Consider the following 19,242-nt stretch of genomic DNA (forward strand, 5'->3'; position numbering starts at 1 on the left):
TAATAAATCCATTGAAAATTACTTGTATCAATATTTTTCACTGAATAACAAATTTAAAAAAAATGAACTAAAAAACGGAAAAAACAGGCATTTTTTTCAAAAAAAAGTCGAAAAAAAAAGGAAACCGTGACTGTCCCGGAAAATACGGGACAATGTACCTGATTTTTACTACTTTTTGTAAATTATGATAATTTACACTTTTTGAAGCGAAAACAGGTAATAACTTTGTTAAGCGCTTTTGAATTTTAGAACTTTCAACTAAAAACTTAATAATAATGCAAAATAATGCAAAATTTTTCATTTGAAAAATATTTTTGCGGATGAAAACAAAACTTTCGATTAGAAAAATATTTTTGCGGATGAATGCCAAATTTTTAATTTGAAAATATTTTTGCGGATAAATGCAAAATTTTTAATTTGAAAATATTTTTGCCGATGAATGCAAAATTTTTGATTTTAAAATTTTTTTTGCAAATGAATGCAAAATTTTTAATTTGAAAATATTTTTGCGGATAAATGCAAAATTTTTAATTTGAAAATATTTTTGCCGATGAATGCAAAATTTTTTATTTTAAAATTTTTTTTGCAAATGAATGCAAAATTTTTAATTTGAAAATATTTTTGCGGATAAATGCAAAATTTTTAATTTGAAAATATTTTTGTGGATAAATGCAAAATTTTTTATTCGAAGATATTTGTGCCGATGAATGCAAAATTTTTGATTTTAAAATTCTTTTTGCAAATGAATGCAAGGTTTTTATTTAATTTTCTTTGCAATGAATAGAAAATGTTTTAATATGAAAAATATTCTTACGGATGAATGCCAAACTTTTGATCAAAAAATTGAAGATAAAATTCTTAACTTGAAAATTTTTATTTATTTTTTAATTTTTGCTAATGAATGCGAAATTTTTGATGTGGAATTTCTTTTTTTTTATGAAATTCGCGTATCTCTACCAATAGGTCTATCAGCGTGAAAGCCTTAAAAAGGAGGACTACGTCGGTATGCACTTCAGCGAGCAGCGAACCTGGAACCAAGTTGATGGAGGATGAGAAAATGCAAGTTGGAAAAGTAAGCAATTCCAGAACAAATAACTTTTTCTGTTACGTCAACATGCTGCTATCTTGAAGAGAATCAATGTTTTACATCTGTTTACTGTTTTATTTGTTTCACTTACGATTACAGGTGAAAAGAGAAGCTTACATAAATTATGCAAGACACATGACGTATCCCATTATTTTCTGTGTTGTAATCGGATTTTTTGCACATCAGGCTTTGGAGGTATGTGTTCGATACGTATTATCATAAGAAATGTTCTAGAATCTATAGGCAATTACTTCTTAAAGGGATGCTTTTTGTAGTAATTTTGGATAATTTTTGTAGTAGTTTGCTTTTAATAATGCTAAACAATGGTTCCAGAAACAGTGACTTTTGTCAATTTATTTTTTCAGAAACAATAACTTTTCTCAACATTTTTTTTCAGAAACGATGATTTTTCTCAGCAATTCTGTCGGAAACTATGGCTTCTCTCTACAACGTTTCTGAACAATACAAATACAAATATACAAATACAAATACAACGCCACAACAGACAAAATGCCCAACGAGGTGGCTGATAAAAAAATTCCCATAAAAAATATGGTTGTCATAATATGTTTACGGAAACAAATACTTTTCTCAACAATGCTTTCAGAAACAATAACTTTTCTCAACAATTTTTTCAGAGACACACACACAATGACTTCTCAAACATTTTTTCAGAAACAATGATTTTTCTCAACAATGCTTTCGGAAACAATGACTTTTCTCAAGACCGTTTAGAAAAATGACTTTTCTCAACATTGTTTTCAACAATAATGATTTCTTTCTGCAACGTTTGAAAAAAATGACTTTAACAATGGTTTTGGAAACAATGACTTTAACAATGGTTTTGGAAACAATGACTTTAACAATGGTTCTGGAAACAATGACTTTTCGGAACAATATTTTTGGAAACAATGACTTTTCTCAACAATGCTTTCGGAAACAATGACTTTTCTCAAGACCGTTTAGAAAAATGACTTTTCTCAACAATTTTTTCAGAAAAAAACGACTTTTCTCAACATTGTTTTCAACAATAATGATTTCTTTCTGCAACGTTTGAAAAAAATGACTTTAACAATGGTTTTGGAAACAATGACTTTAACAATGGTTTTGGAAACAATGACTTTAACAATGGTTTTGGAAACAATGACTTTAACAATGGTTTTGGAAACAATGACTTTAACAATGGTTTTGGAAACAATGACTTTAACAATGGTTTTGGAAACAATGACTTTAACAATGGTTTTGGAAACAATGACTTTAACAATGGTTTTGGAAACAATGACTTTAACAATGGTTTTGGAAACAATGACTTTTCGGAACAATATTTTTGGAAACAATGACTTTTCGAAACAATATTTCTGGAAACAATGACTATTCCCAATAATGCTCGTGGTAACAAAAACTATTTAAAAACCGCTCTCAGTCCGGCATAACACTATAAACGTTTTATAAAAGTTCTATTATAAAACTTGAAGAATGCAACCAATAAGCGCGTCGACCTCACCAATAAGGTTACATATTGGGTTTTTTTTTCCCCCCCAAATTTTGTAAAACATCTTTTATTACACTTTTATAGTGTAATCCCGGCATTAGTAACGATGACTTTATCAACACTTCTCTTCGTAACAACGTTGGTCGCGGTAACACAAATACCATCCAATACTTTTCTTCTGGTGGAAAATAACAAATGCATCTATCAACGTCATCCTGGTACCAAAACCTTTTTGTAAAACAAGATGCTCTTGATAGCACTGACTCTTTATCAATACTTCTTTCTCTTTGTAGGAATGTCTGTATCAGAATGATATAAAACAAACTATGTACTTTCATATATTATGCATAAATTCTACAAGGAGTCCTGTAAGTCCTAATTCGGCATTTATCTCATCAACTGTTTGTCAAAGAGGTATGGTTTTCGTTTAAAAAATTTTCAAAATGTGTTTAGGAATCACTCTGTTCCAGTTTCGAGAGTGAAAATACAGTGTTTCATAAAATACAAAATCTAAAACTTTTTTATGGTTCCCCCTGTTTTCTATGTTGCAGCTGTAAAGACGCTGCCCTGTCTTCTCCTGAGGCCAACAAAGAAAATTCCACTTTTCTAAGTGCTGAGATATTTGGATTCAAAAATCTGATAAAATTTCCAACAGCATAAATGAGGGAAAGAAGCATTGTCTGTTTACTTATGCTGTTCTTTCCAAATAATTTCTGCTTTTTTGAAATATCTCAGCAAATATTGCACTTAGAAACGTGGAATTTCCTTTGTTGGCCTCGGGAGAGACTGGGTAACAACTTTCTAACTAAGGGTTAGAGAACAGAAGGGCCGTATAGAAGTTTAGATTTTTTTTTCCTTTTTATAACACTATTTTTTCACTCTCAAAACTGGTACAGAGTGATTCCTAAACATATTTTGAGAATTTTTTTGAAATTAGAACAATACCTCTCTACGAAGAACGGTTGACGAGATAATGGCCTAATTAGGACTTGCAGGACACCCTGCATATTCACGCAAATCATGTTGCCAATTTCATTTTATCGTTAACTTTTTTTTATTAAAAAATCAAAATCGAAGTAACTGCTCACAAACACATTTAAATATATTTCACATATTATAAATTATAACTTATATAAAGGGTGATTCAAAACTCAACGTACAAACTTTTTGCGGAGGTAGAAAACACACAAAACAGAATCACATAGGAATGTATGATCGAAAACCCCAACCTGATCAGCTGGACGGTAAATGAAGACGCCGTCCGCGAAATGACGGGTATTTTTGAAAGGGTTCGGCAATCAATGCCTCGCCGTTGTGAAGCGTGCATAACTGTGAATGGTGAGAACTTTGAGCACTTATCGCGAAACTTAACGTGTACGCGTACTGTCCTCCGCGTCAAAATATCGCTAAATAAAGATTTTTGCCCACCCATTATTGGCTTGTCATTTCGGCATCTTCGTTCACCCTGCATTTGATCAGGTTGGGGTTTTCGGTCATACATTCCTATGTGTTTCTGTTTTGTTTTTGTGTTTTCTACCTTCCCTAAAAGTTTGTACGTTGACTTTTGAATCACCCTGTGTAAATGCTATACTATAAAGTGAATATTATTATTATTTTCTTTTTTCTTACCTGATTGCAAGATTTAAACCTATTTCACACATGCGTTTTTACCGCCTTTAGGTCGGTGGGAACATATGGCTCAGTAAATGGAGCAGCGATCCAGTTCTGCCGGATGGAACACAAGACGTTGATCTGCGGAACGAGAGGATCGGAGTATATGCAACTTTGGGTTTTTGTCAAGGTAAGAGTGTGTGTGTGTGTGCGTGTGCGTGCGTTCGCTTCATTATGTTTAATTCAGCAGGTCATTAAAAAGCTTGGTAGAAACCATACTGTTGCTAAATCATTCGTCGTTTTTGTCGTTTCCGAAGGTTTCGCAATCGTATTCGGTTCGCTGTGTGTTGCCGTCGGTGCGTCAAAAGCGTCGACGTCATTCCACAAGCAGATGCTACATTCCGTCATGAGAGCGCCAACTTGTTTCTTCGAGACTACACCACTGGGTAGAATTATAAATAGGTAGATTTATATCTCGCTAAAAATGCTATTAGAAGAATGAATAGTTTATAAGTGGTTACTCAGTTACTTAAATTAGCTACTAGTTAAACTGCTAAATAATTACCGTATTCCCTCCCATTAGCCGACATGTCGGAAAACAGCGAGGGAAACCAGCGTGCGTAGGATACACGTATTTTCCGCCATGCCAACGGATTTTCCGTAAAATTCTTAAATACTGTACTATATCTAGACTCAAAGAATTGATTGAACAGGTTGGTTTGAATCTGATGTGTTTCGCGCATTTTAGGATACTTTGTGTTTTACTAACTACGCGTTGGAAAAATTTGCTTTTTGGAACCAATTTGGAAACGATTTTTTGACTTATTTCCTTCTTAAAACAGACAATTCATTCGCTCTCTTTGAGCGAATTTTCCCATTTAACTCGAATGGAGCGCGCTCCATTCCCCCCCCCCTCCCCAACTTTGAAATTCGATAATTTTGTAATAATGCTCCGACCTAAAACTGCCGCCCCCTAAATTTTGGTGTCGGGGCAGTTGCCTCCGCCCCCTCTAGTTACTGCTCTGCGGAACGTGAAGTTTGTTTCTATGTGTAATGCTTGTTATGTATAGTGCTGCCATCAAATTTTCTAACTATCAGTAAAGTGTGATAATTGAATATTTATACCGTTGTAGAGAGGCCTGTTGCTCTCTGTTGCGAGACTTTTTAACAAGGATATCTGTTCGTATTTGCACCTCGAAGTCAGGAAAAGCAGAAAACCAATTTCAGCCGGTCACCACACTACTTTACCGCACACCAACTCCGGTCATATATCGTCATATTGCAATTTCCAACCATTGCAGTTGGGTGGGAAGTGAAGGTGCCATCTATATATCGGTGGTCACTCCATGCTCGGTAGGTAAAGAACTTGTATCCGATGTTCTTTTGGCTCGATTCGAACCCATAGGGCCTCTACGGTAACCTTCATAGTGGAAAACGATCATCTTACCACTGCGCCACTCGGGCGCTGGTCGTCACCCTGGAACTGAACTATAAAACATGATATTATAATATTTCTAAAAAAAAAAGACAGCATATTTCTCTTCAATCTCTCAACATGCAAAAAAAAGTGTACCCGTATTTCATATATCAGGCTGGCGATAGTTAAATTAGGGCCATAATTAAATGCTAAATTTCCATTGTCGCTATTGTCGCTATTAAATTCCCGCGACAAAACACGTTTGCTGCAAGAGAAAACTATCATTTTAGTCCGATTCACGTATTTATTCACTATTTAATATAGATTTATAGCGGTGTTCTGAAAGTAGATTATTTAACCTCGCTTTTCCCGGCATACCGAGAATGTGGACAATATCCAAAAAGCTTGTATCCCCTTCTTTAATGCGAATGGGGGGGGGGGGGGTTAGGGATTCGATACTAGTCTTTATTATATTATCAGTTATTATTACAGTTTATCCTATTATCAGTTCCGCTGAAAACGAAATTATGAAATCGCATGGCTATTTTCAGGTTTGGAAGGGACACAGATGATATTGACATCGGAATTCCCATGAATATCGAAGGCTTCATTACCTGCTTCTTCTCTACTGCGGGAACTTTTGTGGTCATTGGAATGAGCACGCCCATTTTCCTCGCATTTCTTGTTCCCGTCGGAATCTTATACTACCTTATTCAGGTAAGAACAATACACATTCCCCGCTTCCGTGCTTTTTCAACCCCCCTTTCACGGTCACGGACGTAATATTGCGTTCAAACGCCAGTCAATGTTAAAAGAAAATAAAGAGTCTAACAAATTTTTTTTCTCCCTTTCTCTCCGTGTTTTCTTTCCTCTCTCCTGCAATTCTTTCTATACTCCTGTTGAGGATTTCTTTTCCTCGCATATAACGTATCTTTCTAATACAGTCGAATCCCGTTATAGCGAACTCCAAGAGATCGGAGAAATCACTTCCTTTTATAAAGGAATTCCAGGTTTTCCGCATTGTTTCTATGTAAACTTATCTGGGGGATTAGAAAAGCGTTCGTTATATAAAACGAGATTTTTTTTTCGCTATATCGGTATTCGTTAAAACGGAACTCGACTGTATATACATGTAAGAGCAAAATTTATACCTAGGGTGAAGGGGAAAAGAGACTCTAAAAAAAGATCTCTTCTGTTTCCCCTTCCTTTTTCTAACGTGCGGTTAGCTTAGGACAAGGTTCCAGATTTATAGACGATTCGTCAAATGGAGATAATCCACATTGGTTGCCAAAAGCTTTTACGTGAAGTGGAAACAAAATGCTAATACATATTTATATCAATATTAAGTGCAGTCGAATTCGGTTATGACGGCACCCCAGCTATAACGTCAATAGTTGGTAGGGCGGCTGGTTCCCGTCAAGAATAATGCCAATGAATCTTTCTTATAACGTCTATGAAAACGCGGAGGCCTCGGATATAACGGCTAATTTCTCGTCGGTCTAGCATAAAATTTTGCCAAGAAAATATTGGAATGCTAAATCAGCACATTGAGGCGATATGTTTGTCTGTTGATTTTGTTCATATTTTGCTTTCGAAAAAAGGACTTTTTACATGTGTGTACCATTGATATTCAAACTCAAACTGTTTGAATATCATTGATATGACCTTTATACGGGACATTCCCATATTTTACTCTTCCTCACTTTTTTTTTTTACAAAAATGTCCCGTTTTTTGCCTTTTTTTTTCAACGAAAAGCTTACTTTAATGAATAATCTTTATTCGAATCTGGGATGCGCCGCTGATAGTAAAAATAAACTCTTTCATCCATTTTATCATGATATGCCATAACAACAGTGTCACACGTAACTGTCACGTACAGTCAAACTCGTTTGCAACGACACCTTGGCTATAACGTCAATAGTTTATGGTTTGAACAATATTCCCGTACAGAATAATATTAATGAACCTTGCATATAACGTCGAGGAAAATGCAACGACCTTATAACGACAAATTTTCGTCGTTTTTGATTACGTTTTTACGAAGTTTTTTCCAAGAATTTTACGGAATGGAAATGTTTGTCTGTAGTTGTGTTGATACTTAACGTTAAAAAGATATATATTAAATGTGTAACGCGCTCTCACATGCTTATTGGCATTACCCATTCGTATATTTCCCCCGTAATATTGTATTCCAGACTTTGTTTTGTAAAAAAATGCTTCGGTTCTCAAACGAAGCTTATTTTAATTGCGATAAAGCAAATTTGCATAATTTATAAATTGTGTTATAATAAATAAGACCATAAATATTCATCTCACACGTTTGTCATGTTTCACTTTTTCCCAGTGAAATGAATTTTAACAGACTTGCTGTATCATTGCATTTCTCGACATAGGTTCGAGCGATATTTGGCAATTTCGCCGACTATTGGCATAATTTTTGGTGAAAATCGGTGTCCTGTATTTTATGATTCCCATATTTCCCCCGCCCAATGTGGTCACCATGATCTTAATGAAATAGCAATTTCATGTGTCAACGTATTTGATAGCATCTAATTAAATTTTTCATAAATTAAAGTCTTAAAAACGTCAACCTCGTTTATAACGACAAAATTTCATAAATTTTTTTCCAATATCATTGTAACCTAGTTTGACTGTACTGTATTCATCTCAATCATTTTCCAGAAATTGTACTTGATGACGTCACGTCAGTTGAAAAGATTGGTCTCGGTAACCCGTTCGCCCATATACAGCCATTTGACGGAGACATTGCAGGGTTTATCATCTATAAAGGCTTACAGGGTATCCAAGAAATTCATATCGAAAGCAGAAGAAACAATAGACAAGCATATCCTCTGCGAATTCTTCTGGAACATTAGCAGCAGGTGAGGTTCAAACACAAACTAAACACGTTAGTTGAAAATCAAAATTTTCATCATGATGATGGTCCTGAAATTTGGCGAAATACACTGTATTTCTCTCCCTTTTTTTTCGATAAGAAAGATGGCTAGAGGTACGAACGAATTTCTTCGGTGATCTCATTATATTGATCGCTGGCTTGTTGGCTGTCATGTCTAGGGGTACGATAGCAGGAGCTGTTGCAGGTCTATCGTTGACTTATGCTCTCTCCGTGAGTATGATTCTCATCGCAGATATGTACTTTAATACAGGCTGTCCCAAATAGCTCCCACAGCAGATATGGAGCCATTCAAGTGTTACGTAAGCAGATTTTCAGCAATTTTTGACACCCTTCCCCCCTCCCCCCCCCGTCGTCAGAAAAGGTCAGCAAAACACTGACCCCCTCCCTCCCTCCCCCCTGTCAGCAAAATTTCGTCAGCAGCTTAGAATATTTCATATCTTCCAAAAGGGGTGGTTGATGACGTAAGCAACCTCCAAACCCCCCCCCCACCTTGTCATCAAAAGTCAGCAAATCCGAAACCCCCCCCCCCTCGATGCTGACGTAATACTTAAATGACCCTTATCTCTCTGCAACCGTTGACTTTAGACACGTACTTTCAATTACGAAAAGTTTTCAAATGGAGGTGTGGTTACTCAAAATCTAAAAATTTGTTTGGGAGGTCGCATACAAAGAAAGAAATTAGCATCATATACACCCCCCCCCCCTCCCATATGCTAAAACTTCTAATTATTGAAATGTAGATCTCGCTCCAAAAAGTCATTTGCAAAATGTTTCGCAATTTTAAATGCAATATTTATCGAAATATTAAATATATAAAATCACTGTTTTTTTTTTGCTACTTATCACTGTGTTGGCGAGTTTTCATTGACTCAGCGGTTACCAAATGGTTTTTTGCGGAACTGTATAGAAAATCAGTCCACGCCACTTAATGCGATCATATTGAGACTAGAGGGTTTCTGATAACAATAGTCAAACGACAACTATACCCGAAAAAAGTTCCGTGTGTAAGAACGGTGACCATAGATCCCGTTTGGTCAAACGAGACATAAACACTAAACAGGTCCTGGTATAATGAACGGTACAACTCCGTTTTTTTTTGTTTTTTTTTGCATAGTTGGTTTCAAAATGTTAACTTTTTTTTCTTTTAAATTATATTCCAAAACGGGATTTTTTTTCCTTCTAGCTAAAATCCTGCATTTGTGCAATACGTTTCATGGATTCCTTGAGGAAAGTCTCTCGGAAAATAAATTTTGAATCTGGTCAACTAAAAGAAACTGATCAAGAATTGAAGGAAAGTGCTTTTTTGTGATAACATTTGCCTTCCCTGTAAGGAAGGCCATTGCAGAAGCAGCTTCTCACGTACATGGATAACAGCGAATAGTACGGACTGATTACGACGTTAGAACGGAAATGTTTGGTTTTTCAGCATGGGAGGGAGAGAGAACGCTTTCTAGCCTCCTACATAGTCTTGCAACCTGATGGCGATGATTTACAGGAAGAAAATAGATTCAGTTAAATCTTGGCTGCAGAATGAGAAAAAAAACTGATAACATTATCAGAGGAGTTTCGATTAACTTTGAACGAATTTTTTCCCATATTATGATATTGTTCATCCGTTCCGTTCTTCACAAAAGTGATAACAATACTCGAATGATAACTTTAACAGTGATTTTAATGAGCGGCGTCGACTGTAGAATGACTCAACCATTTCATTTTTTTTTTATCCACAGTAACTAGCAAGTATAGTAAAACCTCTCTTTTACAGACACCAACGGGACAAAAAAATTCGTCCGTGAAAAAGGGGGTGAGCGATAATCACGGGTTTGAAATGCATTCTTTTGCTATACAACGGAGAAATTATTATTTTACCGAAAAAATCGGGGTGATTTTTTTGCATTTCTTGACAATTATTTTTGATAGAATTTCTACAACTTTGAATGTCATTCACGTTTCGCAATTTATGAACCACACCTTCAGTCATTGGCGGCAAATGCTGAAAAGCAGATATCTCCGTTAATATCGAATTTAAAAACATGCAATTTTTTGAAAATGTCATCTCAGAGCCGCATTTACATTTCACTGATTGGAAGTTTCATGGGCGGAGATACGCCCCCCCCCCCCCCAGCGTCAAAAGTGGAGTCGACTGATCTAATGTATATATGTATATATTAATTGACATCATCATCGTGCCCCCCCCCCCACATTTCGAGGTACATCACCGCCTATGGGAAGTTTTAATACACAGGGTCTACATAAAAAGTCAATTTTCCTTTTTTTTCCCTTCTTTTATGTATAGGACTCCTTAGAAAATTTAGAACATTTTGAGTAATCGCACGTCATTTGAAAGCTTTTTGTGATCGAAAGTATGTGTTCTAAAGTCAATGTTTACAGAGATATCCACTGGGCAAACGATTTAAGACAGCCTGTATTGAAGACACGTCTCATAAAGCTTAAGGCATTCGATGTTGTAGATAGCTCTGAAGGTATTTATTTTCAACCTTTAGGTGAATGATATTTTGAACTGGCTCATCAAGACGGGTACCGAACTCGAAAACAAATCAGTGGCCGTTGAAAGAGTGGACGAGTACTCAAATCTTCCATCAGAAGTAAAATTTTGCTCATTGGTCGATGAGAGTTTTGCAATACCTCACTTTACAATAAAAGCTACTTTTTTGTATGAGAATGAAATTTACACGGTGAAGTAATTTGATTCCTCTTCGTAGGCCGAATGGGTTTTATCGGATCTGTACCCACCAAAATCATGGCCGAACCGAGGAGCGATCAACTTCAAGGATTACAGCACCAGGTATCGTGAAGGTTTGGATCTGGTTTTAAGGAACGTAAATGTGAAGATTAGAGAAGGAGAAAAGGTGAGTGAAAGAACTTTTTTTTTTATATTTTCCTACAGATTTTCGAAGAATTATAAAAATATTCGAAAAAGGAAAAATTAATGAATATATTAATTTCACTTTTTTTTTTTTTTTTGAATATTGAGGTCTATTGAATTCTCGACTTTACTCTATTTCCTAAATTCTTGTAGGTTGGTGTCGTCGGACGTACAGGTGCCGGTAAATCCTCCTTCACTTTGGCTTTGTTCCGTATAATAGAGCCGGTGACCGGCAATATAGACATCGATAACGTCGATATTTCGCAAATAGGTCTTCATCAGCTGAGATCAAAACTCACTATCATTCCTCAGGTATGGGAAAATGGAAAAAGTTTCCAATTTGTGATTTACACCAAATTTCCGTGCATAATATTGTGGGTAATTTTCATCACTCTTACTGAAGGATTTACAGGGTGTTCCATCAAGACCGTTCAAACTCTGCACAGCCAGATTCCTCACCTGGAATACATAAAAAAAAATGCCCAAAGAGCTGTACCTTTACGACCCATAAGTTTCATCATATGTATGGCATCATATCCCGTGCAGAGGAAAAACTTTCCATCATTCCACGGCGCGCGCATGCATGCCTCGATATGTGCGGTGGATATTTTGTGAACATCCTCCTATGCAAACATATGCAAATACCGATGTTCATATTTCCAATAAAGTTTTTTTTTCCCCCTGCACCGGATATGGCGTCATACTTTCGCATTTTTCTCAAAAACTATGGGTCGTACAGTTCTTTAAGCAATTTATATAAGTTTCATTTATTTAAGATTTTTAAACACAACTACAAAACATTAGGGGTTAAGCCAGCTTGTGTGTATATTAAGAATAAAATAGGTCCAAGTACTGATCCTTGAGGTACACCAGATGTAATTTGTCTTTTAGAACTCAAAACAGAATTTAGTTTCACACTTTGAACTCTGTTAATAAGATATGTTTTGAAAAATTTAAGTGGCAAACCCCGAATTCCTGCATATTCTAGTTTGGTTAGAAGAATACTATGATTCACGGTATCAAAAGCTTTGCTGATATCTAAAAATAATGACGCAACTTTACAATTATTGTTATCTGCTATATACACATTTGAAAGAAAATTAAAAAGAGCGTTCTCTGTATTTTTTCCTTTCTGAATCCAAATTGGTTCTCACTAAAAAAATTAATCCTGTCAAGAAATTTAATCATTCTGGATTTAATTATTTTTTCTATGACCTTTGAGAAGACCGATAGTAAAGAAATCGGTCTGTAATTATTAACACTTTTTTTGTCCCCTTTCTTTTCGAATTTTATGTATTCCAAGCGAGGAATCCGGCTGTGCAGAGTTTGGGCGGTCTTGATAAGACACCCTGTATAATGTGATGAAGTCATATCCTCTTATACACCAGGGGTCTTCAACGCATTTTCCGCGGGTCACATTTGGCCCTCGGAGCTTTTTGTCGTGGCCCACCGATCATTTTCAGAAAATGAAAACATTGAAAAACTATTATTCTAGAATTAATGAAAGAAATCATTCCGGAACAAATTGATGAAAACTAATGAAAGAAATAATTTTTGAAACAACTAATTTCAGAATTAGTGAAAAAAAAAACTTATAAATGAATGAAATAATTTTGTAATTTCTGATAAAAAAATCGCAATATATTCACAATCAATGAAAGATTAATTGCATATTTATTGATAGAAGTGATTTCAAGATATATTGGGAGATAAACTAAGCTCAGAATTAATTAATTTAAACAGTAATTAATCGGAGAAATTTTCCGAATCGGTGGGAAAAAAATCATTTCGGAACTAATCAAAAATTGCTAATTAATAAAAGAAGTAATGTCAGAATAAACAAAATTCTTTAATTATATTTTCCCCTGTTTTACTCGGGGACCCATTCTATTGAGATGCCACTAAATTAAATGAGTTGGTGACCCGCGTTCTTCGTGGGAAGTTTCACATTCCCAGAGTGCCCTCAGAGTGAAGCCATATATAGAACTGTGCCTAACCCAGACCACCTGATTCCACCAACTAACAGCAACTATGAGATCAATAGTCAACTATTCAGTCAACAGTCGGATAGGCGGTCTTCTCTTGACGCCGCTGGCATACTGGTTGAAACACCTATTCATCCCGCAGTGCTAGTGTGAAAGGTTTAAGACCCCTGTTATACACCTTTATCTTTTGAGACACGTTTATGACAAAACCCTACTTTCAATTAAAAACAGTGTATTCGAACAACGTTCCCAGTATAGATATATATATTATTTCTCCTAATAAAAGCCATATATGTTGCGAGATACAGAATTTAAATTTTTATGTAGTTCCCTTGTCCCCTAAGTTCTAGTTAGAGGAGGCATAGCAACAACTTTCTGAGTCCAACAAGAACAAATTCCATATTTCCAAGTGAAATATTAGTCGAGATATTGGAGTTCGAAAATAGCTGAAAACGAGGGAAGAAAGAACAGCAAATATTGAGGGACAAACTCGAGAAAAAATTCGAAATACTCTTCTACATTTGTTGCTCGTTAAGATTTTTCTAAAATTCTGAAGTATCCCCTTAACCAGGCATCTTCAATTTTCAACCCATTGCTCGCGAGCACCACGGTGCTCTCTGAAGTACCCAGGGTGCTCAGATCTCAATTTCGTGCTCGTGAGCACTTGTTCAACGTTCCAATTAAACACCTTGTAGAAATTCCATTGAAGGCATGCATTCGAATGTCGAACTTGACGTATGTGTGCTCTTCTTTTGATGATGGGTTCAGGCAGTGCTCGCGACTAGAAGAAAGTTGAAGATCTCTGCCCTAAACTTTCAATCAGCAATATTTCACTTTAAAGCATGGAATTTTTTTTTTCTTTGGGCTCAGAAGAGACAGGGCAATAACTTTCTAATTGGAAACTACAAGACAGCCGGACCATATAAAAATTTAAATTTTGTACCTTAGTCTTAGGGACAGTACTCTGTCCCTAGTAATGAATAACATATCTGAATTGGGCACGTTATTTGGATACTTTTTGTAATTGAAAGGGTGTTTCTTTCAGCAGTGATTCAAAAGATAAAGGCCCGTGATACACATGCAACTAAGTAGCACAAAAGCATGCCACTCTCGAGTATATGTATCACGGGCCAAAGAATGTATAAAGATATGTGACTCTTTACACCCTTTGTTAACTCTAAACAATATATTGGCAACGGAAATCAAATAGTTTTTGTGGTATTGTTGCTTTCAGGATCCCGTTCTGTTCACGGGTCCGTTGAGAACTAACCTGGATCCGAACGAAGAGTACACAGATGACGCGCTGTGGTGCAGCCTTGAACAGGCCAGCCTGAAGAGTTACGTGTCTTCGTTGCCCGATAAACTGGATCATGAAGTTGCAGAAGGAGGATCAAACTTGAGGTAAGGACCATTCAGTGGGAATTCACCCGATCTTACACGTTGTCTGAGTATCATCAAGTTCTAACGCACCTTATTGGAATCCCCGGTAGCGTTGGGCAAAGGCAACTCGTATGTCTGGCTCGTGCTCTATTGAAAAAGACCAGGATTCTGGTGCTAGATGAGGCGACTGCGGCTGTGGACGTCGAGACGGATTCGTTTATACAGAATACCATCCGAGAGGAATTCAAAACGAACACAGTCATCACGATCGCTCACAGGCTCAACACTATAATGGATTACGACACGTGAGCTCTACATATTTCTCTTTACTCATGACGTGATAGTGAACTTAACGCATTTTTTTTCTCACAACTTGCTTTTGCATTTTTTTACACAACTTTTTTTTACTTTTGAAATGGTATTCCTGTAATACTGTGACTAGCACACTGCAGTGTTCAAGTCATTTTCGAAAACGCTAGATTATTCAAAAACAAAAGCTTTAATTTTATCATCAAATTTCATCAAATGAAACCCGTTCGAATGGATTTTTTGGGCACAAAGGTATACTTGATGGTGGGGTATTTGAACAGAAGCAATTCACATAAGAATGGCAGAACAGAGCCGTCTTAAGAGCATCATGGGGCCCCAAGCAAAGCGTTGGTCTTGGGTGCTGCCTTACATCCCCGTAGAAGAACGAGTCAAGCCCAATATAAAATTTTGGTCATTATATAGGGTGTCCTGTAGGTACTAATGCGGCATCCGTCGTAGAGGTATGAATCCAATTTAAAAAATGCTCAAAAGGAGTTCAAAAAATCACCCTGTACCAGTTTTGAGAGTGAAAATACAGTTTGTCACAAAATAAAAAATGTTAATTTGTATACGGTCCCACTGGTCCTCTAACTTCTAATCAGAAAGTTGTTGTCCTGTCTCTCTTAAAGCGAACAAAAAAAAACATTTCCAAGTTTCCAAGTGCAATATTCGCTGAGATATTCGAATTCAAAAGTTAGATTAAAACAGTTATGAAAGAACAGCAAAACTAAGGGACAGCGCTCCTTTCCCAACTTTTCTCCGTTTTTTTAATTCGAATATGCCAATGACAATTTAAGCAGTTTTCAGTTAAGTGACCAAGAATAAATGATCCAGCATACTCTCAGAGCCGCCCTTAGGCTGGTCGTCCACTGGAAGCGACTTGAAGTGATAAACCAATCACGCGCAGTTGGCTGTTTTCGCAATACTGATTCCATTGCACGGAAAGCAGGAGTAAGTCGTTCACTAGAAACGATCTTAAGTGAGTGACTTCCAGTAAATAAAGCAGACGAGCGACCAATCCCACCGAAATGGGATTTTACGCGTCTTGCCACTTATGCGCAGGTGCACTGTGGTTGTTTACTTTTTTTCACTCCAATTGTGTTTTTTTTGGGTGGGGGGGTTTTCCTTTGGTCTTTATTTCTCCTTTTCCGGTTACCATGGAAGCTAAAAAATTCGGTAATTACCGTTCATGAGAAATCCTCTTGGTTACCCGAAAGATAAGCGGTATCATTTTCGATGTATAAGGCGAAAACAGGCCGAAATTTGCAGATGAAATGGGTTGTGATGTCACTTTTATCACTAAATTAACCGAATAAATATTATTTATTTATTCACAACACGAATGCCTTTTCCGAGTTTCTTTCAAACGGATGTCTTATCAAGTATGGACTTGATAAGTACAGATCCTTAGGATTCATTTCTCAAAAACTCGAGTTTTTCAATGTTTGTTCAAGAGGTTATTAACGAACACACTGGCCTGCATAGAGCGCAGCCGCGAACCGAGTAGTGTATAAGGGCAGCACCTCTTAGAGATAGACCTACGCACTATTTGCCATAAACTCATTCAGACTACCTAGCAAGTTTGTCACATTTTGAAACACAGCATCCTATTTCGTTTCTTCTTATTTTGGAGTAGAATCTTCCTGATTGGTTCACAAATACCGCATAGTGACTGGGCGTGGGACATAGAAATCGGCAATTCTGAGCCCGATCATTTCTTTTCCCTCACAACGATGATACTGGCACAAGCAGGGAATTTTTTTCTAATGAATATTCTGAGTGAAGATGGACTACTTACTGACGTCACAAGCAGAAGGCGGAGGCCTTCTATCTCTAGGAGGTGCTAATAAGGGTGGCTTTCAGTGAATGACGTCATACGCCTGTAATCGTCTGACAAAATATCGGCTGGTGTCACCCACGTTGCTTACCGCGTGTTGTCGCTTACAGTGGACGACCCGCCTTAAAGGGGCTGCGACAGGTGAAGAAGCGGTGCCTATACTCGCAGTAATATTACTTTTTTTCTTTACTTTCAATCGCACACGATCCGGGCTATATGGACTTACTAATAAATTATCACTATTAATGAACTATATGAACTATTAATGAACTATTTGAACTATTAATGAACTATTGTTTCGAGTATGAAAATATTTATGGAAAATCTAAATACATAATACATAGAGTTATTTTTGTCTCACGAAAGCGTACCGCGATTTGTTTTCCCTCGTCTGGTAAGAACGGCAGGAGCCATGAGGTAGCCATGAGGCTTTGTGAGAGTCATGGCAAAACATCAAAATGAACGGTGTCTGCGACTTGCGGGAATACTCTTCCAAATCCTTCATAAATAACCCCCCCCCCATCACATTCAAAGACGGTTTTCCGTGACATCGATGATTTAAAGTCGTATTGAATGTTAAACATTTTTTGCAGTCAGTGTACACATTCTGAGTAAACTGTGTGTATATATTATCATCTCATTAAACAGACTTTCACAAATTTAAGCCGTATTTTTGTTGAATGCCTGCTTATTTGTCCGGACAAGATAAAAAAGTTGATGAATTTTCCATCAGGAGGCGTTTTGGCTGGTAGTATCGTAGCGAATGTTCAGTTCAGTATACTTAGATGCTTTTTCCATCGTCCTATCTTCATCCGTTCGAAAGTTATGACCACTTGAAGATCCCGTATACAGTGACATATGCGCAGACTCTTACAATCATTTCCTACCTCTAAGAATCATTTTGGGATGCCCGGGAGCAAAAAGGACAAATGAAGAACATTGGAAATTTCACATGATCTCGAATAACTCCTGAAATCCAGTAGATAGAATCATTGAAGTGGCGTAGTGGTATAATAATACGAGTACGCACGAAATGATAAGTAAGGTAAGAACGCCACCTAGTGGGAAATTTAGGAACTTTTATGCTAGTTTGAAATCTAAGCAAGATAGACAAAAATTTCAAAAACCAGGTCGTAGAAAGGCATTCCATTAATAAAAACCATACTTAGGTATGACCTATATGTAAAAACCTCCCACACCAGGAAAGCTTACGAAGTCTATTTTTTTTGTATTGTGTACAGAGCCGCAACTTGGGGAGAAGCAAAAGGGCCTAGTGCCCCGGGCGCCAGATCAGAAGAGGTGCTGAATTCACCCTTTAACTACAGGCAAGAGGTGACGAAATTCCGGCTTGCCCTTGGTGACAAAGTATCTAGTAGCGGCCTTGATTGTGTGCGATACAATAATTTTACTATACCATCAGGTATACCTTTGCATCCGTCTTACAAATCCACTCGAATAGTTTGGATTGGAATCATCGTTATTCAATAATAAATAAATTATTTTAAAATTTTTCAGGGTTGTCGTAATGGAGTCTGGAAAAGTTGTAGAAAGTGGCAACCCGTCTGAGTTGCTGAAGAACCCCAGTTCTAAGTTCTACGAGATGGCTAAAGATGCTGGATATGTCAATTAAGAACACATTTCGCTCGCAATTCCAAGTGAAATCAGAACTTTTCCGTTCGTCCTTCTGGTGCCTACTTACTGCTGGTTCCAATCAATCAAGAGAACTCGTCGATGGGGAAAATGAAGGCAGGTACAACATCATCATGTAAAATGGAATGAATCGCTGCAAAGACTTGAAAGAAAGTACCTTGTCTCTGGTACTCCAGTGCTGTATTTAACCAGCAAAATAAAGAAGTTAAAAAAGACCGATTTCATATTTTTGTATCCAAAATTACCTCTATGCACATCTTTAACCACGTCGAAGCGGGATCAACACGTGTTTCTCGAGTGCCCACAATATTTTGTGGAACGGGGCAAAGGCGCATATATCGTTTTGCCGCCTATGGGCTTCGCAAATTTTGCCGCTGTTCTCCTAATGTAGTCTAATTTTCTTGAATCACTCATTCCTCAAATTCGCCCCCCGTGCTATAAATCTCTTGCCCCGACCCCTGTAAATACGCCTGTGCCCCTGAAACTCTTTTGGTCACGCACATAATTGCGCACTCTTTTGGTCACGCACATAATTGCGCACTCTTTAGGTCACGCACATAATTGCGCACTCTTTAGGTCATTCTCATGATCACACACTCTCTAGGTCATTCTCATGATCACACACTCTCTAGGTCACTGTTTTGGTCACTCACATGCTTGCGCACTGTT

The 19,242-nt window shown here is 37.0% G+C and overlaps 1 protein-coding gene across 2 annotated transcripts in view; it reads left to right on the forward strand.

Moving 5' to 3' along the window:
- The window catches only part of LOC149087728 (ATP-binding cassette sub-family C member 1-like), a 53,635-nt gene extending 34,847 nt beyond the window's left edge, over positions 1 to 18,788 (forward strand). Inside the window, exons 20-32 of one of the 2 annotated variants that reach the window (XM_089231608.1) lie at positions 964 to 1,072; positions 1,187 to 1,282; positions 4,260 to 4,380; positions 4,508 to 4,652; positions 6,159 to 6,324; positions 8,291 to 8,490; positions 8,609 to 8,735; positions 11,030 to 11,131; positions 11,249 to 11,395; positions 11,566 to 11,724; positions 14,632 to 14,798; positions 14,888 to 15,082; positions 18,439 to 18,788. In XM_089231608.1, coding sequence (XP_089087734.1) covers positions 964 to 1,072; positions 1,187 to 1,282; positions 4,260 to 4,380; positions 4,508 to 4,652; positions 6,159 to 6,324; positions 8,291 to 8,490; positions 8,609 to 8,735; positions 11,030 to 11,131; positions 11,249 to 11,395; positions 11,566 to 11,724; positions 14,632 to 14,798; positions 14,888 to 15,082; positions 18,439 to 18,553 — 1,849 coding nt within the window. In that variant the 3' untranslated portion in view covers positions 18,554 to 18,788. The remainder of the gene's footprint in view (positions 1 to 963; positions 1,073 to 1,186; positions 1,283 to 4,259; positions 4,381 to 4,507; positions 4,653 to 6,158; positions 6,325 to 8,290; positions 8,491 to 8,608; positions 8,736 to 11,029; positions 11,132 to 11,248; positions 11,396 to 11,565; positions 11,725 to 14,631; positions 14,799 to 14,887; positions 15,083 to 18,438) is intronic. The other variant, XM_089231609.1, reaches the window with a different exon arrangement.
- The last annotated feature ends 454 nt before the right edge of the window (positions 18,789 to 19,242 follow it).

The sequence above is a fragment of the Pholcus phalangioides genome, unplaced genomic scaffold (genome assembly GCF_987345545.1).
Source record: "Pholcus phalangioides strain wild (caught in Gottingen) unplaced genomic scaffold, Ppha-v1.0 ptg000004l_1, whole genome shotgun sequence".
Lineage (NCBI taxonomy): Eukaryota > Metazoa > Arthropoda > Arachnida > Araneae > Pholcidae > Pholcus > Pholcus phalangioides.